The 24,798-nt window shown below is 39.8% G+C and overlaps 1 protein-coding gene across 1 annotated transcript in view; it reads left to right on the top strand.

Moving 5' to 3' along the window:
- The first annotated feature begins 1,287 nt into the window (after positions 1–1,287).
- MORC1 (MORC family CW-type zinc finger 1) overlaps positions 1,288–24,798 on the top strand; it is a 212,637-nt gene continuing 189,126 nt past the window's right edge. Inside the window, exons 1-7 of the mRNA XM_049857885.1 lie at positions 1,288–1,298; positions 1,804–1,838; positions 9,138–9,206; positions 14,014–14,104; positions 14,817–14,925; positions 15,948–16,107; positions 18,299–18,404. Of these exons, the coding sequence (XP_049713842.1) occupies positions 1,288–1,298; positions 1,804–1,838; positions 9,138–9,206; positions 14,014–14,104; positions 14,817–14,925; positions 15,948–16,107; positions 18,299–18,404 (581 nt within the window). The remainder of the gene's footprint in view (positions 1,299–1,803; positions 1,839–9,137; positions 9,207–14,013; positions 14,105–14,816; positions 14,926–15,947; positions 16,108–18,298; positions 18,405–24,798) is intronic.

Genomic DNA, 24,798 nt, shown 5'->3' with positions numbered 1-24,798 from the left:
TGCTTAGCTGCACCAGTTGGGGTGGGTTTCAGCGTGGGATGCTGCTGCGTGCCTCAGTATCTCCACACGGTGCAGGTTTAGCTAGCAGGATGCTAGTGATCTGGTGATCCTGAATTCCCCATTTCTGCTGCTTCTGAAGTGTCTCTCCTTCCACCTGTCACTCAGTCTAACTCTTCATCTTTGTCTTTGATGCTCAGGGTTCCTAGGCCGTCATATATATCTGATTCGCTCGTTTTTTCAGGTTTTTGTTGTAAGAGGGATGACACAAAGCGCCTGACTATTCTGCCATCTTGGCCCACCCTTCATTGACTGATTTTCAGAAGTGGATCACCAGACCTTTCTTCCTAGTCTGTCTTAGTCCGGAAGCTCTGCTGAAACCTGTTCAGCATCAGAGCAACGTGCAAGCCTCCACCAACGGACGGGTGGTGGCTCTGCATGAGGTGCACGGGCTGGGATCAAACCCAGGTCTCCCGCGTGGAAGACGAGAATTCTACCACTGACCCACCACTGCCCATCACGATGGGGACAGCTTGCTCATCTGTAAAACAGTGATCATGATACTTACCTGTCGTAGGTTGTTCTGAGGATCGGAGAGAAGTTTCAGAAGTGTTCCATCCAGTGCTTACTTGACACATAGAAAATGTTCAGGAAACGGCAGTCGAAACTCCAGAATTTCAATATAGGAGGAGCTTGGGGGGTGCAATTTGCCAGAGGAGGTAGCTGAGGGACTGACTTTGAAACTAGCTTTGTAGATCAAGTACACTTTACCTACTTAGGTTTACTGGGGACAGTTTTAGGTTGGGACTAATGGAAATCTTGGGAGAAACTCAAGTTTCCCCAGTCAGAATCCCACTGGTTGTTGCTACTTTACTGAGCTTCCTTTTAGACTCCTCCTTCCCTCAACATGCGCTCTTCCTCAGCGGCTGAGACCTAAATCCTCATGTCAGACCTGTGATATTGAAGCCACACTCTTTTGACTTTTTATCCTTTACATTTTTACTTTTAAAAGTACAAAAATAATATCTGTGAATTTTAGAAAACTGAGAAAATAAGGGAAAAAAAGAAAAGTTCATTAGTAGTTTCATTATCTAGAGCAGGAATCCACATACTTTGCTGTAAAAGACCAAACAGTAAATATTTTCAGATTTGTGGACTCTGCAGTCTCTATTGAAACCACTCAACTCTCCCATATTAGTGCAAAAGCAGCCATAGACAATACATAAATGAATAGGCATTGTGTTCCAATAAAACTTTATTTATAAAAAGTCAGTGGGCCAGAGTTGACCCATGGGCCATAGGTTAGCAACCTCTGACCTAGAGAAAACCACTATTAGTATTTTGATTCCTTTGGTTCTAGATATGCACATGTGTATCATATGTGTTCTTCAAAATGTTATCTTACAATACCTATGACTTAGCAATTTTCTATTTCTTTACAGTTTTTTTTAAATTAAATATATCATGAAAACCTATGACTTCTGGATATTTCTCCAACCATTTTTTAAACTATTATTATTCATACCCATTTTGTTGAGGTTTTTGTGTAACTACCACTAAATTCCATCTCTTAAATTTATAAATTTCAGGCTCTGTAACATTCTCAAATTATGAGTGATACATAGGTCTTGATATATAAATGTACAGTGAAACATTCTAGTAATTGTTTTTGAAGCAATTCAAATGTCTTTCTCTGTTGTTTGATACCTGACAACAGATTATACCTCACATAAGCAACTCAGATCAATGTAATTTTTTAAAAAACAATTTCATATTGAAGAAATTATGTTTTTGTATTGTTTTCAGAGATGCAGGGGCCACAAGACTGGATGTGTTTTCAGGTGAGCTGATTTGCTTTCTTCCCTTTTTTCCCCTTTTAATAGAAAAACCCTGTAATTTTACTTTTATTACATTTCATGAAACCAAAGCACATTGTATAGATTTTTAACCTAAGTGCTCTGTGACTACGGTGACCTATGGGGAGTCAGTAGAGTACACTCTGACAGTCAAGTTGTTCAGTTGTTAGAGGACCCTCTGAGAGTCAGGTTGTTTGTTAGAGGACCCTCTGAGAATCAAGTTGTTGAGTTGTTAGAGGATCCTCTGAGAGTCAAGTTGTTGAGTTGTTAAAGGACCCTCTGAGAGTCAAGTTGTTGAGTTGTTAGAGGACCCTCTGAGAGTCAAGTTGTTGAGTTGTTAGAGGACCCTCTGAGAGTCAAATTGTTCAGTTGTTAGAGGACCCTCTGAGAGTTGAATTGTACAGTTGTTAGAGGACTCTCTGAGAGTCAAGTTGTTCAGTTGTTAGAGGACCCTCTGAGAGTTGAATTGTTCAGTTGTTAGAGTATGCTCTGAGAGTCGAACTGTTCAGTTGTTAGAGGACCCTCTGAGAGTTGAATTGTACAGTTGTTAGAGGACTCTCTGAGAGTCAAGTTGTTCAGTTGTTAGAGGACCCTCTGAGAGTCAAGTTGTTCAGTTGTTAGAGGACCCTCTGAGAGTCAAGTTGTTCAGTTGTTAGAGGACCCTCTGAGAGTCAAGTTGTTCAGTTGTTAGAGGACCCTCTGAGAGTCAAGTTGTTCAGTTGTTAGAGGACCCTCTGAGAGTCAAGTTGTTCAGTTGTTAGAGGACCCTCTGAGAGTCAAGTTGTTCAGTTGTTAGAGGACGCTCTGAGAGTCAAGTTGTTCGGTTGTTAGATGGCCCTCTGAGAGTCAGGTTGTTCAGTTGTTAGAGTACCCATTTACAAAATTAGATCTTTCAGAGTTTTCTGAAAGCATTGGAGTGGCTTGGAGCAGCCCGTTTGCATGAGAAAACAGCTTTATTTTTAAAAAGCGTATTAATTGTTAGTCACAATAAAGCAAACATCATTCCCAACTTATCACAGTTTTGAAATGCATAAGCGAATGTGAAGTATGAATGTTTGAGGGCTATAAAACCCAAACTAAGTATGTTTCCTTCATTGACTTTATTTTTAGCCACCAAGTGTTTATTGCACTAATCAGTTCATTTCATTAGAATATGGTCCTAATGAAGTTCAGCTGTGTGAAACAGTTCTGTAGTAATACTGCACAGAGAAAAGGCCCGTGATGACAGTGGTAACACTCTGCCCACTCCAGTTCTGCCAGCTCTCCCGTAAATACAGGCTGTTGGTTACAAGTGAGAGGACGTGGTCCACAGTGTAAACCCCCATCTGCATTAACCGAGCAACTCCGTCGTCTGAGTGCTTAATTAAGGTTCTGAGCTATATGGTTGCTGATGATCCTTAAGCCATCATCTCCAGGCATCTGAGGAAACACAATAAATGAAGCTTCTGAAAAGATGAGAAATTAAACAGAAGAGTTAAGTTCTATTACTGATAAGTGCTAGATTAGAGTATGTAGCCTAGCGTGAAAGTCAAATGGACTGGCATATGGAACCCCAGAATCAGGTTGACTCCCTACCTAGTCAAGTCAGGCTTCCCCTCCAAACTGGTCTGCCTCTTTGCAGGCGGCTCCTTCTCAAGAGGAAAAATGGAACATCTGAATGTAGCCTGCCCTGTTAATTCTTCCCAAATTACCCATCAGATGTCAGCTTGCCCCACAGAGGAAGAGTGTGGGAAGGGATAGGGAAGAGTCCCTTTACTAATACTAATTGAGCTTCATAGCAGATAGGAGGAAATGACAGTATTTCTCACATACCCAATTCTACAGAGTGTAATAAAAGTCTAGAAGAGACTTAGAATATGGAGGGAACTCAAAGAAGACACTCATGCCTCGTATTAAGGAGCTAAGGCTTGAAATATGGATGTGATTTTTGTCAAGTAGTGTAGGAAGAAGAGAATATTCTTGTCTGAAGAATTATTATGAGACAAAGAATGGAGGTAAAGCACTTCGGAGATTCATTCATTTATTCAATAACAATTTATTCATTGTGTACTAAGAATGAGCCAAACAACAACTCCTCTAGGCCAGGAATAGAGAACTGAGTGAAGCGTTTGATCAGAGTTCTTGCTTATCAATGTTTTCGTGAAAAAATAAATGTATAAATCACCTATTCATGTTATGGGACCCTGTTGGCTCAGTGGTTAAGAGCTCGGCTGCCAACCAAATGGTTGGCAGTTTGAATCCACCAGCTGCTCCTTGGAAATCCTATGAGGCAGTTCTAGTCTGTCCAATAATTTCACTATGAGTTGGAATCACCTCAGTGGCAACATTTTCTTTTTGTTTGTTTATTTGTTTTTGGTATTCATGTTAGAACTTATTTTTCATTACAGTGACTTGTGATATGGCTATCAACGTAGCAAAATTGATTTTTCTTAAGGAAAAAAAAGCCAGAGCTAGGTCTTACGCACAAATAAGTAAAATTGGTCTGGGACTGGATAGTAAATCTGAGCATTGGGCTAGCTTCAAATTATTTTAAAATATATATATATTTTTAGAGATCCCTAAATTACTCTTCAATCTTAAGTTTTCTTAAAGTAAGTTCGGAAGAGGCATGGGTGTTTTATTTGTTACTGTGTGTAGTCTAGTGTGTTCTAGTCTAGGTTCTCTAGAGGAGCAAAACTAGTGAAACATATATATATATAAAAAAAAAACCCAGAAACATATGTGTGTATATATATATATATATTTATATATAGACACAGAGAGAAAGGGGGACGGGGAGGTAGAGGGGGAGAGAGGTTGTTTTACTTAAAGGAAATGTCTCACGTAGTTGTGGGGGCTGGCAAGTCCCAAATGTGTAGGTCAGGTGGCAGCCAGAGACCTCCGTAGGATCATGGGATTGATTGCAGGGTCTGGTGAGTCCAAAATCTGCAAGTCAGATAGGCTGGAGACTTCTGCACGCTTACATCCCAGAAACCTGAGATCAGGTGACAAGAAGAGTGCAGGGTCTAGAGAGAGAGAGATTGAACTTTGCCAGAATTTCCATTTTTATACTAGAGGCAGGTCACATCCTAAAGAAAAATGTTCTTTCAATTGATTGGCTGATCATGTCAGATCACATCATGGAAGATGATTACACTATATCACAGGGTTGGAAGAGCAACCAGTCCAGTATCTGCCAAACCACTGAGAATCACAGCCTAGTTAAGTTGACACATAACATTAACCATCACAGCATTCAATAAATAATTTTTTGGTACGTACCAAGTGCCAGGAGCTGGGCTAAGTGCTGAGTACACACAGTGCCTGATTCTAGGGAATTGACATCCTAATATGGAGTGTGTGGAAAATGTGGTATGTATCTATCTGCCCTTTAATAGGTAGAGAGTCCACAGTTTTCATCATGTCTCTGAGGAAGCTGTATTCCAAAAATGTGTAAGAACCACACTGGTTTGTGAGAAAAGTAAATACATGAACAGGTATTGTGATACAATATAAAAGATTACAAAGGGAACTTTCAGTATGAGCACATGATGTGGTGGAAGGGACAGGAAGTCCTCCTAGAACAAGTCCTGTATGAACTAACACCTAAATGGAACTGGCCATTGCCCTGTTGAATTAAGGATGGAAGGGGCAAAGGAACAGTATGTGCAGTGGCTAGAACCCAGAGATAATACGCGATGTTGATGAAGTTGCAAAAATGTTTGAAACGTTGAAGATTAGTCCAAGGGAATGTGTGTGTGGGAGTGGAAAATAGCAGTATGGATTGGGGAGGAGATGACAAGAGTGAGGTTGGAGAGCTAAGAGGTCCAGGTCATGGAGGTAGGAAAGATTCCTTAACTGATTGGATTTCATCCTGAGGCAGTGGAAAGCCATGGCAGTGTTATAAGCAGGAGAGTAATGAAATAGTCAACTGATTGCAGACTGGCTGCATCCTTTGATTTTAGGGGGAGCAAGGAGTTAGGGAGCTGTTATTGTAGTCCAGAAAAGAGATGATGGTTGTCTGAAGTAAGGCAGTATAGTAGGGCTGGAGAAAGTGGCCAAATCTCATAGATGTGGAGGTGGAATTTAGAGCACCTGGTGTCTGTGTGTGGGGTGAGGAGATGAGAAACTCAGCGACGACCTTGTTACTTGGGCAGCTGAAGCCTAATGGCAGGATGATGCTTTGTATTGAAGCAGACACATCAGGGAGAGGAGTCAGTCCAATGAAGAAGGCATTGCTTTGTTTGGACATGCATAGTAAACAGATGCAGGGGCACTTTATCCAATAGGCAAGGTAAACCTGGTGCTTAACCAGATCATCTGTAGTGAACAATTTCACATTTCTTTCATCACATCAAAGATTCTGCTTCTAGGTATGGCTGGCATCTGTCTGTCTCCCAACCCCATGGCACCTTCCTACAGAATCAAAGCCTCTTTTCAAATTTGCAGTCCTTGACAGGAATGGATTACCCAGTAATTACTATAGATTAGTAAATAAGCACAAGTAAGCCTATGCTTACCTTACTAACTGGGTAATCCACCCATGAACAGGTGACATTTAGCCGAAAAACATAGTTTTAAGGAATTGGAATAAACAATGTCAGATTTAGAAGCTATGATTGCTAGTTTACAATCCGTGTTTAGGATTTACAGAAAAAGTACTGTGTCAAAATAATAAAAGTCTCATAATTAGCTCTGATTAAAAGTGAGAAGTTTTATTGTGGAATAGACAACTCAAGTTGGGCAGTGCCGAGAAGGTTACAAAGCGCCCAGCATTGGGGAGGGGAAGAAAGGTCTATATACAAAGATTTCAGGAGCTTCTGAGCAAATATTCTGATTGGTTGATGTTTTAAAATCCCAACCAGTCAGGCATATAAGACAGTCACAAAGTTAAGACAATGCACTTATTCTTTTTAACATCAGCTTTTTCTGACACAAGGCTCTGGGAACAACCTAAACAAAAACTTTCTGAGGACATTCTGTGCAGGCAACATTTTACATACTTAAACAAAACCACATACTTTAGCCATTAACCTTCAAAATTCCTCCAGGAAAATAAATCAAGTTTCATGTACTTCTGGGAAGGCAGAAGCAGGGACAGAAATGGGGCCTGATATCAGACCTGTTTCAGCCATTTTATTCATGTTAAGCACCTCACATTAAAATTGTTCTAACAACCATGTACATTTCCTGGCAATCTTGAGCCTTCCCACCCATCTCCTGAGAAATACCCTTTTCTTGTAGCCTCCTTCTGGGAGAAATTTAAACCAAGAGCTGCAAAGTCAGCTGCAGCTACTGTGCAGAGCTGCCTGAGGCTAAACCTGACCAGTACTGGGATCAGGTAGTTACCAGTTCTGGATGACTATTAGGATAGCCAGAGGGAGCTTTTAGAAAAACTACCAATTCCTGAAATTCATTCAGGACCAATTAAGTCAATATTTCCAGATGATTCTAAAGTGCAATCCAGGTGGGAAACTACTGCCTTGTGCAAAGAGCTCAGTGAAAGTGGGATGCCTTCACTGGGTACTGAAGAAGTGTCAGCCTTAGAGGGAAAGTTGAACAGAACAGATACCTTAAGGAGAGTCTGGAAGGATATCCTGCTGCAGAAGCGGAGGCAAGCAGACCAAAGGGTACAGAGAAAGAGCTGGGGAAGTGAGGCGGCCAGGCAGAGCCCGGGAGTCCCCAGGTGGTGCAGACGGTTAAGCGTTCGACTACCAGCTGAAAGCCTGGCAGTTCACATGCACTCAGAAGGGCCTCAGAAGACAGGCCTGGTGATCTGCTTCTGAAATGTCACAGCCTTGAAAACCGTCTGGAATAGTTGTACTCTGCACACACGGTGTCACCGTGAGTCAGAATCAACTCAACGGCAACCAACAGGAAGGCAGAGCTGAAGGGGCTGTGGACAGGCAGATGAGTTAGAGTCAGGTGACAGGCAGATGAGTTAGGGTCAGGTGACAGGCAGATGAGTTAGGGTCAGGTGACAGGCAGATGAGTTAGAGTCAGGTGACAGGCAGAAGAGTTAGAGTCAGGAGGTGATTAGAAGTGGGCATACGACCAGAACGTTATGAACCCTGAAAGCGTAAAAAAAAAAAAAAATAAGAAACGGTTGCCGTCAAGTCAATTCCGACTCTTAGCAACCTTATAGGACAGAGTGGAACTGCCCCATAGGGTGTCCAGTGAGTGCCCGGTGGATTCGAACTGTCTATCTTTTGGTTAGGAGCTGTAGCTGTCAACCACTACGCCACCAGGGTATCTTTTAGGTGCTTATACATGGATTATCTTGTATCATTATTTAATATTTAAAATGTGAATACAAGGTGACCGCTCAATACAGGTTGGCTTATCAGATGTGCTGGAAGCTCATTTCTAGGGACAGAGGGCAGATCAGTGGTCCCCTGGGGATGGGGCAGCCACGGAAGGGGCAGAAGGGAGGGGCTGCAGAGGGCACCAGGAGGTGTCTGGGTGGTGTATGCGTTCACTGCTTTGATCCTGCTGGTGGTTTCGTGGGTGTATTCGTATGTCAGGGTTTACCAAATGGAACAGTTTAAACACATGCAGTTCATTGTGTAAAAATATTCAACAAAATTGTTATTTTAAAAAAGGAAATGTCCTAGAACTCATATGTACAAATGTTGAAATTACTTTCAGAGCCAGTTTAAAAACTGTACATTAAAATTAGCCTCATTAGTTTTAGTTATGCCTTAAAATTTTTTTAAACCAGATTGTATTACATAGCTTAATAGTATATTTTAATCATCAAAATTGATTCCAAATACATTGGCTGTTTTCAAAAATCAAATGCGTCTTCAAGAGGCAAATATTTTCTCCTCCTAAGAGACACTCAAAAATGGATCTTAGGGAAATTAACTACTAGAAGGGAGCCTGATGGCAGCAGTAAGAATGGCCTGGATTTGTTTACCAGAGTGCTTTGGTGGAAGGGCACAAAGGTTGGTCAGTTTGATTAAAAGATCCTGGGGTCTCCCTTTATTCCCTCCCCTAGGAGGAAATGCCTGCAGTTTAAGGGACCAGTCCAGTTCCAGAGCGGGCCGAATCACGCTGATACATAATTTATTAACATGTAGATATTTCATGTTAATTCTAAGTGTTTTTGGTGCACGATGTTTTTCCCCTGTGGTTTCTGTGAAGCCTGTAGCCAAGACTCTGTCCCTTGCGCCGTCGTCGTCGTGCCCCAGCCCCGGCACTCCGTGGCCGTGTTTAAGGAGGGAGGGTAATTACGTGAGCAGCGTGACCTGCCGACGAACAAATTAGCCCAGTATTTATTAGTAATGCTGCTTTCTTTTACAGTGGATAATGAAACACTGCAGGGTGGATTCATGCTGTGCTTCCTGGATGATGGATGTGGCATGAGCCCCGGTAAGTTAATTACGCAGATACCTAACTGGCTGTTAAAGGAAACAGTCTGAAAATGCATAAAATAAATAAAAATAAACTGAGCCATCTATGCAAAAACAGGTATGCAGCCATTAGGGAATATAAACCCTAGACTTAACTTACTGTTGAACTTTTTAGGCTTAACTGTTCAGCTCGTGGAGTCAGTTCTGTGTAACCATCTAAACCAAGACAGAAAGTATACTTAAATAAATATTGTCAAAAAATGAAAGGCAAGGATACTGACTGTTTTTAAGAAAAAGCATCTGGGATTGAATGCAAAACAAATAGAAATGGAAGGGATTCTGAGATGGTTTTCAGCCCGCCCGTCAGCATTGCTTCCAAGAGCTGGGGCAGCTTCCGGTGCCGCTAGGCTGTCTCTAATTTTCTGCTTCACTTTGAGGTAGAGGCTGCCTCCTTGTATTTTAGCAGTCGGTGTTTATTCTCTTCATGTTCATGTTTGCTTGCTTCAATTGAATGTTCCCATCATAACAAATTCATCTACAATAAACCAAACCAAATGAGTTGCCATGGAATAAATTGACTCATGGTGACCCCAAGAGTGTCAGAGAAGAACTGTACTGTGTCGGGTTTTCAGTGACTGAGTTGTCAGAATTAGATTGCCAGGTCTTTCTTCCAAGGTGCCTTTTAGTGAACAAAAACCTCTTCCCTTCTGGTTAGCACCTGAGCATGTTAACCATTTGTGCCACCCGGGCACTCTTCATTAACTGTAATACATGTTTTAATTTCATTGTGTCTTAGGTGAAAGCTTATAGTGCAAATTAGTTTTTCATTCAAAAATTTTATATACAAATTGTTTTGTGACATCAGTTGCAGTCCTCACGATGTGTTAGCACGCTCCTCCTTTTCCTTTCCCCCCAGGGTTCTCAGAGTCCACTTGTCCAGTTTTCCTGAAGCTTCCTGCCTTCTTGTCATCACTTTTGGACAAGTGTTGCCCATTTGGCCTGGTATACTTGATTGAACTAAGAAGCACATTTCTTGTATGTGTTATTGTTTGTTTAATAGGCCTATCTAATATTCGGCTGAAAGGAGGACTTCAGGAGAGGCTTCAGTTTTGAGTTAGTATAGAGTTCAGGGGCCATAGTCTCGGTGGTTCCTCTATTTTCTGTCAGACCAGTAAGTCTGGTCTTTTTCTGTGAATTTGAATTTTTTTCTACATTTTTCACCTGCTCTGTCCGGGACCCACTACTGTGATCCCTGTCAGAGTTGTTGTTGGTGGTAGCCAGGCAACATCTAGTTCTTCTGGGCTCAGGCTGGTGGAGGCTGTGGTTCTTGTGGTCCATTAGTCCTTTGAACTAATATTTTCCTTGTGTCTTTGGTTTTCTACGTTCTCCCTTGCTCCAAATGTGATGGGGCCAGTAAATATATTTCAGATGGCCGGTCAAAAGCCTTTAAGAGCCCAGACAGTACTCACCAAGGTGGGATGTAGAACATATTTTCTTTATGAACTATATCATGTCATTTGACCTATATGTCCCCCCTAGACTATGATCCCTAGCCCTAAGCCGCAGTACCTTGGTCTCTCAAGGTGTTTGGATGTGTCTAGGAAGCTTCTATAGCTTTGCCTTGGTCAACTTGTGCTGACTTCCTCTACATTGTATCATCTACAATATATTGTGTGAATTTTCTTTGTGTCTTCAAGGCTAGCACAGGGCCACAAAGAATAGGTGCACAATACCTGCTTACTGAGGAAATGAAATGTTATTCCCTCCGATAAGGGCTTTAAGTTATCTGGGTATCTTATTCCTGAATTCTTGTAACACTTGTCTCTGCCCCCACAAGCCAGGGTTTTTGACCAGTAGGTTTAAAAAATGGTGAGGGAGCTTGTGTAATATGTGAATGTTCTGGTCAGTCCCACGGCAGGGCAAAGGTGGTTATTTGACACTGATATCAACTAAGAACACAGAGCAAAGCAGTTATTTTCTTCTGGGTCTCTGCAGTCTCATTTGGTCTGAAGAGTCAAAGGATATGTATTAGCAAGTTTACAAAATGCTCAAATATCCCACCCAGTTGTTGTTCTGACTTTGTTTGGACAGAATTTAATTTTTCTGGATAATTTTAATTAAAAGTATTGTTAGTGCATTGGTGTTTAACTAAGTATGAGAAAGTACTTTTCAGTACTAGCCTGGGCATTAAGTTCATCTTCCTGAATTCTTGAAATAAATGATGGAATATAAGTGATGTGTTCTAAGGGAATTCCTTAAGATGCAACTCCTTTCATTTACATCCACAAACAAAATACTGAAAACGGAGACAAGTGACAAATATTCAGATCTTTGCAAGAAACTTACACCTTAGTTGATTTATATAGCAGTAAAACCAACCAACCAACCACTAGTGTTGGCAGGGAGTTGCTTGGGTGGTTCAAATGCTTTCTGGGCTGCTAACTGAAAGATTGGAAGTTCAAATCCACTGAGAGGTGCCTTTGAAGAAAGACCTGGTGATCTGCTTCAGAAAAAGCAGGCAATGAAAACCCCATGGAGCACAGTTCTGTTCTAACACACCTGGGTTCACCATCAGTTGGGATCAACTGATAGCAACTGGAAGGAAGGAGTGTTGGCAAAGAAATTCTTTATTAACATTGGAAATCACATAGTAAATTAAAAGGAAGAATTTATCTGATGACTGAAAATGGGATCTATCTGCTGTCCAGACTAAGTGAGATCAAGCTTGACCCATAGAAGAGGGCCACAGTAAATGCCAAATTCGTTTCTTGCCCATTACAGTTCATCCCACATACAGCATCCTGGGTGGGGTTTTTTTTTTTTTTGGTTTCTCCTTCTCCCTTTTAATGTAAATCTTACCATGTCATTACCCTGCTTAAAACCCTGAGTGGCTTTCCATCCCTTAAACAGCATTCAAACTCCCCAGCATCACTGTCAAGGTCTTGCGTTATGTGGCCCGGTCCTGCTCTTGGCCTTTGATTGCACCACTCCCTCCTTCGTTTGCAGCTCTGCAGTCGCATCGACCTGCCCCTCGTCTTCTGACTCTCAGCTCCAGTGTCACCTTCTCAAATAGGCTTTCCATGATCATCCTGTCGGCAGGCCACACGCCATTATTTCTCTATTACCTTACCCTAGTTGTTTTTTCTTTACTTAATACTCTCAGCAATGATCTCATTGGTCTTTCTTTCAGGCCGCCTTCAGTAATCTGTTGCTGTCCAGTGTTCCATGGCCACCCCATGTGTTACACAGAACTGCCTCTACTACCGGGACACAAAGCCTTTGAGGACAAGGGCTGTGTCTGTCCTGTTCAGTGTCCTGTGTCCATGCCCAGAACTCTGAGAGTCCATGTGGTGTAGTGATGAACACAAGGCATTTGTTCTCTGACAGTTGTGAGTTGTAATCCTGGCTGTCCCATTTATCAGCTGTGTGATCTTGGGCAGGCTGTTTAAACTCCTTAAACTTACGTTTCCTCATCTGTAACATCCAGATCATAATATCTTCTTTGCAGGTTTGCTGTAAATATTAAATAACAATGCATATAAAATATAACACGTATATAGAATGTACTGAACAATAAATGGTAGGTTTTTTTTTTTACTGTCATCATGTATACTCCTGCCTAATATTTGTTGTTGTTAGTTGCCTCCGAGTTAGCTCTGACTTAGGGCGACTGAGCGTATAACAGAGCAAAATGTTGCCCGGTCCTGCACTGTCTTCGTGATCGTTGATGTGTTTGAGTCCACTGTTATGGCTATTGTATAGTGCCTTCCTACCTAGGGGGACTCATCTTTTAGCACTGTATCGGACACTATTCTGTTTTGAGCCATAAGATTTTCACCGGCTGATTTTTAGAAGTAGACTGCCAAGTCTGTTTTGGCCTGGAACCTCTGGCGAAGCCTGCCCACCATGGCTGACCCTCCTGGGATTTGAAATACTGGTGGCAGAGCTTCCAGCATCACTGCAACGCAAAACTACCACAGTATGACAGACTGACAGCTGGTGGTGGTCACCTAACACAGGAACTTTTTGTCAGAACCTGATGCAATATCCAGGGAGTGCAGACAAGTAGGGTGTCTGGTAGCCTTTACACTACCACATCAGGTGCCACTAAGCTGTAACGTGTCTTCAGCCAAGCTGATGCAGGATCCTCAGGGCCATCTAAAACGTGTATTCAGGCATGCTAATTGAGAGATCCATTAATGTCTTATCTTGCTGCTCTTAGAGCGCTATTCCTATTTCTGGAAGTAGGTATTTTCAGAAGGCCAGAGGATTCCTTATAGAATCCCAGAATGTCCTGGAGAGATCAGAAAAATGACTCTGAAAGTCTGAGGCAATTAACCCTTCTTTCCAGGTAGTATCAGATCAGGAGCCAGTCTGCCCTTCTTTGTCTTATGTGGACAACCTGGACAAAAGTCAAATCCATGGGAAAATTACTGTTAGTACAAATAATAATATCTATAATTTGTTAGCACTTACCAAGTACCAAATATACATCATCTTATTTAATTCATTTCATTTGTCTCCATCAAGAGCTTTGTAATATAAGTATTAATAGTTCCCTTTTATAGATGAAGAAATTAAGGCTCCAGTTTTTAAACACTATTTTCCTAAGGTCATATGACTAGGTCTATCTGACTGTGAAGCCTTCTTACCTCCTCTGATCTAGGTTATGGGACCTGACAGGAGTCCTTATCTCTGGGCTGACCCAAAAGGTATAACTTGTCCTAATGTCTTGAGATCTGTGAGAGGTTCTGACAACTGGACCTCTGGCCAGTATCAATGGCGCATAATTCCTAACTACCTTAAAAAATTTTTGTGGATTACAGAGGAAGCTTCAGACATTATTTATTTTGGAACATCCAAAAAACGGTTATCAGCCTTGAAGTTCATTGGGCAGTATGGCAATGGTCTTAAAAGGTAAGCCAGTTTCCCCTTAACGCATATCTTATTAATATTGGGAACTATATTTAGTTAAAGGCAGTCCCACACGGAATGATCCAAGTATGTAAAACTTAGAAAAGAATATCAACCTAGGGTAAATAGTCATTTTGTCTCAAAGTCCAAGAGGGCGGGGTAAAGGCATAGGGGTCCTACTTTCTGTAGAAATCACCATATCCATTAACTGACTTGTATCTTTACAACTTAAAAAAAAGTTAATATTAAATATAATAAGCTGAATCTTCTCTCAGAAATTTCTGAAGCAACCTCCATGTACTTTAGAGCTTCATTGTGTCTCCATGTTTGTTGTTCCTCAAAGCACATTTTAGCCTAGGAGATACATGTCCATAGTTTATTTTTTTAGTACATCTCAGTAAGAGGTGAGGACAAGAGGCCACTGTCATCTGGGACTCTTGCCAAGGCCAGATGACGGTTCTTTCCTCGGGCCCCAGGCAGCCACATATCTTTAGCAGCCACTTGTCACCCAAGGCTGTGTGGCTAGAAGAGTTCAAATTCATCCCCTCTGCTTTGAGGAAAGAAAGTAACAATACTTGTGCCTTATTGGTAATGGGTCATCAAAACAATGGAGCTTTTTCTATGAGACGACCACCCTGGTACAGTACATAGCACCATGCTCACCTGTTTCCTCTTTTTAGTGTTAGTGATAAACCGTTATTTTCTTCATTCATAGTGGGTCCATGAGAATTGGCAAAGACTTTATTCTTTTTACAAAGAAGGAAGAAACAATGACCTGTGTGTTTTTCTCTCAGACGTTCTGTGAAAGAGAAGGTCTTAGTGAGGTAAGATTTGATGTTTTCTTTCTGTTCTTGTGGTAATGGTGGTGGTTTAAATTTATCCTGCAGGATTCAAAGTGTGTCATATGTTCTGACTGTCTTTAAGTAAATAAAATACTGAATTCAAAGACAATTTAAAGAAATTGAATGCAAGTTAGACTTTAAACTATGACTCTAAATTCAAAAAAGCCCATTGCCTTCGAGTTGATTCCAACCATAGCAACTTTAGTGACCATAATTTCAACTCTCTGTGATGATCCAAAAAGCATTTCATTCATTTGCAATGCCTGAGTTTTACTATTATGCCAGTTATTCTTTTTGTGTCTTAGTTTCCTAGGGCTTATGTAAAAAATACCATAAAGTAGATTACTTTAAACAGAAATTTATTATCTCACAGTTTGGGAGGCTAGAAGTCCAAATCAAGATATCGGCCATGTTGATTCTGCTTGATGGCTCAGAGAAAGAAATATTTCCATTATGAGTTGGAATCGATTTGATGGTAATGGGTTTGGTTTTTGGTTTTTCTCCTTGCTAACAACAATAACAACATACGGTCTCCATGAGTTGGAATCAACTCGGCAGCAATGTGTTTTTTGTTCGTTCGTTTGTGTGTTTAGAGCTACTTCATGCCATCAATCCCTGAGCCTTTCAGGGGCTTCTGAACAGTGTATCAGGCTGGTTCTTCGCATTTCTGGTATCGGCTTTGGATTCATCTTTCTTGGGTCTGCTAAGTCATCTGTTTTTCAACTTCTAAAATATTGGTGCCATTGTTTCCTATGCCGTTCTACCCATCTTTCGTGAGGAGGATAAGTAGATTTTATCCTTTCGCACATTTCACAATAAATCATTTTAAAATAAAACCCTGAGTCCCTAATTGTTATGTTATCCCTGAAAACTAGAGTATAGGGGGAAGTAATCTTTGTGTCTTGTAATTTGGCTGGATGAGAGTATATGAATTAGGATTAGACAAAAGAGATGATGATTTTTGTACATTTCATAATAAATTGATGTTTATTTTTGTTTTAAAGGTTGTGGTTCCAATACCTTCGTGGTTAACAAGAACCAAAGAGTATGTCACCAATGATCCCATAAAATTCTCCACAGAAGTATCTATAATTTATAAATACTCCCCATTTAAAACTGAAGCTGAATTGATGCAGCAGTTTGATATGATTTATGGAAAATGTGGTAAGATAATAAAAATGGAAATTCTGATGAAAGCATTTGTTTTCAGTGTCTTAAGAAAGATAGTATAAATATGTTTTCACTTTTTTGTATTTATAATCTCACATGGGATCTTACAGGGGCAGTCATTTATTTTATTCATATGAATTTTGTCTTAAAAGAGTCCAAACATGAGTCACTGTATGTCCCTGATAATGGGAGAAAGGCTTGTACAGTACTTGTATGAGCTGATTGAAACTGGATGGGAGGAGGGTGACACAGGCTATGACCTCAGGGAGTCCACAGCTACACCATACAACAAAGTTAGGAGACACTTAACTTCAGCACCTGATACTAGGTCACCCCAGGTTTATAAGAACCCAAAACTCAACTGAGGGTTAAAAAAAAAAAAAAACCATTGCCATCGAGTCAATTCCAACCTGTAGTGACCCTATAGGACAGAGTAGAACTGTCCCATAGAGTTTCCAAGGAGTGGCTGGTGGATTTATACTGCTGACCTTTTGGTTATCAGCTGATCTCTTAATCACTGCACCACTAGGGCCCCACAAGAGGGTTAGTGACTTATAAACTAATGAATTCAGGTTCCTGTGGTAGAGGTAGCAAAAGGTTTATAAACACTCTTTCCAAATCAGCAAGTCTTTTCCCCATTCTTTCTACCTCCACCAAATTTCTATTCGACAGTAGGATGCACTGTCTACTGACATTTTTAGTGCCAACCTTTCTCCATGCTTCCTTCTACCACTTCTCATATTTAGAATCACAAAGAACCCTGCTGTAGAAAAAGCTACGTGTATATTGTTTTTCTGTAACTGCTTGATTCATGTAATGTTTGTAGTGATATTCTGAGAAATTTGTTTCTGATTTGGCCTACTTTACTTTCAAAATTGCTTGATTTTATTGCCTTATTCATGAGGTTTTTTAGTTCTCTTCTAACTATGGAATACTCATCAGTATCAGTGATGGTCTCATTCTTTGCTGGATTCTTTTCTACATGCCTTATAAAAACTATGCATTTAATCCTAAGAGCAATTCTATGTGTCTCATGACTCCATTTACAGGTGAGAAAAATTAGACATGGAAAGGTCAGGAAACTCGTCTGAAGTCACTGTACTAGTAAGTGATAGATAAAAGATTTAGACACAAGCATTTGGCCTCCAGATTCCATATTCCTAGCCACCATGCTGTTTTCCCTCGTCTTAAGAACTACCAAAAAACAAAATAATAATTGGTTGTTTTGATTTCTCTGACAGTCCTGTTTGTCTTCATGTCATTGTCAATTTTGTAAAGAATATGAGCTTTTTGTTAATGCTGTAGAACAGGGGCCATCCAGCTGTGACCGGTGGACCAAATCTGACCCCTACCCCCATGGAACAAAACAAGACTGAAGGGGTGCACCAGCACTGGGGCAGGGACTGGGAGGCAGGAGAGAACAGGAAAGTTGGTAATAGGGAGCCCAGGGTTGAGAAGAGAGTGTTGACATGTCTTGGGGTTGTTAACCAATGTCATGGAACAACATGTGTACTAACTGTTTGATGAGAAACTAGTTCATTGTATAAACCTTCATCTAAAGTACAATAAAAAAAAAAAAGGAAAAAAAATCTGGCCCCCACCTATTTTTGTAAATAAAGTTTTATTGAAACACAGTTATACGCATTCATTTGTGTATTCTCTATAGCTGCTTTCATGCAACAGCAGCAGAGAGGAGTTGTGGCAGAGACTGTATGGGCCTGCAGAACTTGCAATATTTACTATTTGACTCTGTACAGAAAAAAAAAATTTTGCCAACCCCCACCATGGAGTCTAAGGCAGTATTTTGTATTTGTACAATTTTTTTTTTAATTTATGTTTCTTCTTATACGCATTGATTCCAGTTCTCTTAATGAGAGCTTTACTCATAATACACATTTGGTTCAGACTCCTAACAATTTTCATGATGCAAATTATGAATACAGTGCCAAAGATTAAGAATCCATATTGAAAGACTCATAATGAATTCAGTAGTAATACAAATCTCCAGGCTGTACAAACAACACTCTTTGACAGAGAGTAGAATTTGCTATAAGACACATATATCTTGGAACTTAGGCAAACATATTATGTATGGAAGTACAACTCCACAGATGAGATGATAGCATAAGACTAACGTTTAGTGTATTTAAAATATTGACAGGTGAAACTTCTATTTTCCTACCAGGTACTTTGCTGGTTATTTACAACTTGAAGCTTTTGCTTAATGGAGAACCAGAACTGGATGTTAAAACTGACCAAGAAGATATTTTGGTTGCTGGAGCCCTTGAGGAGTGAGTAATGTGTGTGTTCAACACAGTGTTTCTCAACAATGGCAGGAAGCTGGAGTTATGAGTCCTGCGTCCTGGTTCCAGGTCTGAGACCCCTATAGTGGGATGATTTATCTTACCAAGTTACAAATTAACTAAATTAGGCTAATGGTTTCCAAACCTGGTTGAGCCTCAGAGTGACCTGGGGAGCTTCTTAAGAAGTACAGGATCCTGGGCCTCATCCTAGACCTACTGAATCAGAATCTCCAAGGATCAAGCCTAGTATTAATATTTGTCAAATGTTCCCCAGATGTTTCAAAAGTGCCAACATATTGGGGAACCACTGGCGTATAAGACCTCTAAAGCTTTCTAGGAAACCCTGGTAGCATAGTGGTTAAGAATTATGGCTGTTAACCAAAAGGTCTGCAGTTCAAATCTACCAGGTGCTCTTTGGAAACTCTACGGGGCAGTTCTACTCTGTCCTATAGGGTTGCTATGAGTCTAATTCCATAATTACTATCTTAAGGATATTAAAACCGAAAACAAAACACAACCACAGAGTTTATGACTCATTATAGAGCTTTGAAAGCAACATCAGTATAGTGTGAAGCAAAAAATAACCAGATGAGAGTATTATTATTTGCCTTTATTCTTTGCCTAGAATGCCCTGTAAACTACATTGCTGTTGTTATGGCAGCTGTGCGGCTGAGTTGATCCTGACTCACAGTGAGCCTCTGTGACAGAAGGACTGTCCCATAGGTTTCCCTAAGCTGAAATCTTTATGGGACGATGTCTGTGTGTGTGTTACACACACAGCACGTTTCAATTTGGACTAATGGCTTTTTTTTCTTTTTCCAAATGACAAGTTTGGTTTATTCAATAAATGATTAAAAAATGAAATCAACCTAGGTAACTAATGATAGGAGGTCTATGAAATAGTCCATACCTCATCCATCCAATTTAAAGGCAGTTGTACGTTGAATGACTCTTCTGTAGCATGGACTAATGGCATTTTAGGTGCCCAGTATCCGCTTGTGGTGGTGGTGGTTGTTGTGGGCCACCAAGTTGATTCTAACTTGGCAGCCCTGAAGGACAGAGAACTTCCCCATAGGGTTTCATAGACTATAATGTTTATAGGAGCAGATAGGTCATCGTCAGGCCTTTTTTCCCGCAGAGCCACTGGGTGGATTCAAACCACCGACTTTCTGGTTAGCAGCCAACTGTTTAACCATTCTGCCACCAGGGCTCCTAACTTTGGCTAGTGGGTACCATATTGGACAGTATAGTTTTAGAATAAGGTATTGAAACCCAAATAAATACATCAACTTAACAGAGAATATTTTTTTCTTCTCTTTTCTGGGTTTGCCTTTTAAGGTAAAATTTAGAAGTTTCCTTCCACAGTTAGAAAATTTAATGTTTTATAAAACACTTTGGATTATCTTTTCCTACCTTTGTTATGATTCATATTTTTCTCATATTATTCCAACATGTGGAATTCTTAGTGAGCCCTGGTGGCGCAGTGGCTAAAGTGCTTGGCTGCTAACCAAAAGGTCAGTGGTTTGAACCCACCAGCTGCTCCACAGGAGAAAGATGTGGCAGTCTGCTCTCGTAAAGACTTACAACGTTAGAAATCCTATGGGGCAGTTCTTGTCTGTCCTATAGGGCCACTGTAAGTTGGAATCAACTCTACAGCAGTGGGTTTTTTGGTTTGGGTGAAATTCCTAATTTTCAACAGTGGCTTGGCATTTAGCATTAGGTAACAATACATTATTAAAGGAATAGTTTGTTGACTAATTCTTTGGGGAAAAAGTTCTTTCCATTTTCAGGTTGTTTAATGAAGCCAGAAGCTTCTTAAGCCGTTTAGGTAGTTAATTACAAAATAAAGAGAATGGATCAGACCTAGACCTTGTACCGTGTCACTTAGGAACATGGACCATATTGGCTTTGCTTGTTTGATTTTTCAGCAAGTGTTTTATAGTTAAAGCCCAAGGAAAGTCTTGCAAGGACAGGGATAGGGTCTTATGAGGAAGGATTACTGTAAAGAGGAGACATAATTTCTGTGCCAAGGATGTATGTTTTTCATGGCTTCTGACATGGAGGCGCCAGAAGGGGACAGGAATGACACCTCCTTGGGGTAGTAACATCACTATAATTGCTTCTCTGAAAAGTTTTGGCCCATAGTTCCACTGCGTTCTTGACTTACACCTACTCTCTCCTCTCCATCACTCTCATACTCCTCTTAAACTTAAAATACATATATATTTTTTAATTTTTAAAAAGTACAAAATTTGCTATACAAGCCTATGGATAACAACATAGTTCTGAGATTAACATTGTTCATCGGAGCACTCGGCTGCTAGCTGAAAGTTCGGTAGTTCACACCCAGCGTCTGCTCTGTGGGAGAAAGACGTGGCAGCCTGCTTCCATAGAGATTTACAGCCATGGACCCTACGGGGCAGTTCTGCTCTGGCCTACAGTGTCACAGTGAGTAGGAATCAGCTCGACAGCAGTGGGTTTTTGAATTATACATGAGTCTACATCTGTCCAAAACAAGTTTCAGATCCGGGAACTGTATAATCTCAGGTTTGCTGCTAGATAACCTATTCCTGCTGATTCTGAAAATAGTGTAATTTTCTGCACAGGAATAGGAAAATTCAGATTTTCAGGTTTTTACTGGCCTTGGAGAAGAGGGTTTTTTGGTATTATTTATGTTCCTTCCATTTTTGTTTATTGTAAAATCAAAAGGTAAACATTTAAAAAATTTTAAGAAGAATTTATATAACATGATTAATTTTTTTTGTTATTACATTCTAGTGTTTCTTAAAAACTGCAATTTGTCACTTTTCTTTTTTCCCGTATGATTTGCTTCTAAACTTTATTCTGTGTCACATAGTCTTTAGAAGTCATATTTCAGTGGCTTCATAATATTCCACTGAGTTGATTCACTGTAATTTTCATAACTGTTTTTCTGTTTTTGGATAGTAGCATTGCTCCCAAGTTTCATGTTATTTATGCATAATGTTGAAATAAGCATGTTCATGGAAATGCATTTTTTAAAATTCTTTTCAGTTATTTCCTAACAACAAATTCCTAGGAAGGGAATTACTGTATCAAAGGGTCTGAACTTTCATATAGATCCCGTAACTATTTGGCACCAGTTTTAAACTTAAGAATCAAAACTCTTTGTCATTTTGATCTGGGCTGAGGCGGTAGCAGCAGTAGTCGGGCCAGTGGCTGGCAGGGCCTTGTGTCCAATGATAACGACACCATAAAAAGTTCGTTAGAAAAACACTTCAAGCTCTCGGTTAGTGGCGTCACGTCCTTTGGCAACATCAGTCTAAAAATGACCCGTTTCACTAAATAAAAACAGACGCAGCTAGATAACAGTCACCTCGGAATTTTAGAAGGCAGGTGGTGAAGAAGTTTGAGTTTCACAGATGATATATTAAATTGGATTTTGAGATTGTGAATATGGTATAAGGAGAGTGCCAGCGATGAGATATAGATTTCCAGGGTGAAATGTAGAAAGTGGCTTGTATCAGGGGAAAAATCATGTTAAATTAACTATCATATTAAACTTAGGTCCAGTTCCATGAAAGAGAAGAGGAAGGCATGAGAAATAATTTTGTAAGAAACAAACTAGTGTTTGGAACAAAGAGGCAGGAAAAGTGCTGTGAATGCTGGATGCCGAGGAGTATTATAGTGATCTAATGACAGAAAACAAGATATTTCTTCAGGGCTGGACTTAGATATGTTTGTTTATTAATTTATGTTGTAGTAATTTTTGGAACTTTGGGAAAAGTCTCATGTTTCAAACTTTGTAGACTCTTCCTTGGCATGTTGTTTTTTTTTTCTTTGAAGTAGCCTGTGCAAAACAAAATCTTCAGTTAATTCTTTCTTTCCTTTTGACTAGCACTGTTAGTAACTTTCAATCACAATAACAATGAAAATTCCATTTAGAGACATTTTGAAAGGCCCTGTATTGACCGAGTGCAGTAGCACTGAGCAGATGAAAGATGGCAGACTGGAGGAGGGTTTTGGAACAAGCCAGTGACCATCATTGCCTTGTATGTGGTTAGTTGGACTTGGCATCTGCAAAAGCTACGGAGTTGTAATTCTGCTTCAACATTCCTTACCAGTGCTTAGGAAGATACAAGGTAGGGAATTAAAATTCTGTAATTAGGATGCGAGTCATTCATGTGACACAGAATTCTTTTTGTGAGAGCCAGTATGGAATTATAATTTCACAGTTTAGATTTTGAAATTTCACGTAAGATATACCACTGAGTCCTAGCCCCAAGCATTAGTTTTCTTTCCTTCCCCCTACCCCCTCATCACCTGATGGCCCAGCTCCTGTTCATGGGGCATTAACCTTTATGTGTGGGGGGGGGGGGGGGGTTAAATAGAACAAAATTTTTAATTACTGAAAAATATTCAGACATACATAAATACATATAAAGCTTAAAAAAAGGTTGCCTAATTTTATATCTCTGCTCCCTCAATCCTTCTTCTACTACAAGAATTCTTTTGCAACTTGAATTTTTAGATGCATCCTATAGACTTTTCATTGTCAGTTTGTTAGATTTAATTTACCCTGTTTTTTCCCTATAACCTTTTATTTTAAAATAATTTTAAACTTTCCAGAAGATTTGCAAAAAGATGATACAAAAAAAATCCCATGTACCTTTCACCCAAGTTCCCGAAATGCTGATATTTGGACACTTGTTTAATCATGCTCCCTCCCCTTTGCCTCTTCTTACGTATGGTATGGACCCATAGTCTTCTTTTGTTCTAGGAGTTTTCATCTATTGCTTTTAATGTTAATTCTGTGGCTAAAGTTGCCCTAGATTTTGCTAGTGGGGCCTGTTCAAGCTGGCTCTTGTGTTCTTTTGACATGTCACTGTTATTTTTTGAGCAATTTTTCTATTATGTGGCATCACAGGGTGTTCCTGGCTCATCTTGTACTTCCCCTGCTTTAACCTTGCCGTCAGCCTTTTCTCAAGAAACCCTGGTTCCTTTTATTGGTCAGTGCTGTGCTGCATTCTTTTAAATGGCTGTTTTAAATGGTATACTTCATTCTTATAAGTGATTGTTGAATAGTCAGTATACATTGATTTTGTAATAATCTAATATTGTATCATAATCACTGTTATACACCAGTATACCCCTGTTGATAAGCAGTTAGGTTGACTTCACTTTTTCTCTATTTCAGACAATGCACATCTTCATACTTGTATTTTTGGGCACATGTATAAGTATTTCTTTGGTATAGATTATCAGAAATAGTACTGCTGGGTTAATTGGTAGTTATTTTTAATTTAAATAGTGATAAATTCCTGTTCCAAAAAAGCTTTACTCTGCTTTCTTATTTTAGGCTTTATATTTACCTTGCTTCTCTGATTATTTGTTTGTGCGTACACTTTTTTTTGTTTTATTTTGTTCTGCGTTCTATTTCTCCCCTTTGTGAGATTGGTTGAGTTGTGATTTCATCTGTTCCCCCAAAGAAGGAAGATTCATTTGTTCCATTTTATGGAACAAATTATATGTCCCATTATACTTTTTCAGTGGATTACTTTTAAATGATTAATAAGAATACTTAAGCTTATAGTTTTCTTATTGAAATGTAGGGTGTATCAGTATCAATATCCTCTCACAAGTGGGACAGGACCTTAGCATCCTAAAGGGTTAACTGGACTACTGGGGGATGTTGGCAGCCTAATATCATGTAGTTTATTCTCTGTGTAGTGAGATGCATACACAATTAGAAAATACGGGCATCAGGTTATTGAATCCAGTTCTGTGGGAGCAGGTTGAAGGAATGAGAACCTCAGGCATATATGCAGGTAGTCTTTGTGAAAGGTGGGGTTGCCCAAGCCCATCAGTCACTGTCACCAATCCAAGTTACATTGCAAAGATGTGCTTCAAACCAGTCAACCTGAAAGTAGTGTGGTATATTATAAAAAACGAGGACTTTGCAATTGCTTAGGACTGGCCTCAAATTCTGGTTCTTCTGCTTCATAACTGTCTGAGTGTTCATGGGTATGTTTTATGCTCACTCATTCAATACATATTTATTGAGTGTCAGACCCTGTTTTAGGAGCTGGGAATATATCAGGAAACTAAATAGATAAGCTGAAGAAAATTAGAGCAAGTCCACAAGAACCAAAGTACAACACTGAGTATATCACACCTGAATTTAGAGACCATCTCAAGAATAGATTGATGCATTGAACACTAATAACTGAAGACCAGATGAGTTGTGGAATGACATCAAGGATATAATACATGAAGAAAGCAAGAGGTCATTCAAAAGACAGGAAAGAAAGAAAAGACCAAAATGGTTGCCAAAAGAGACTCTGAAACTTGCTTTTGAACATAGAGTAGCTAAAGCAAATGGAAGAAATGATGAAGTAAAAGA

This window comes from Elephas maximus, chromosome 18, assembly GCF_024166365.1.
Source record: "Elephas maximus indicus isolate mEleMax1 chromosome 18, mEleMax1 primary haplotype, whole genome shotgun sequence".
NCBI lineage: Eukaryota > Metazoa > Chordata > Mammalia > Proboscidea > Elephantidae > Elephas > Elephas maximus.
This window is presented reverse-complemented; position numbering and strand designations above follow the sequence as displayed.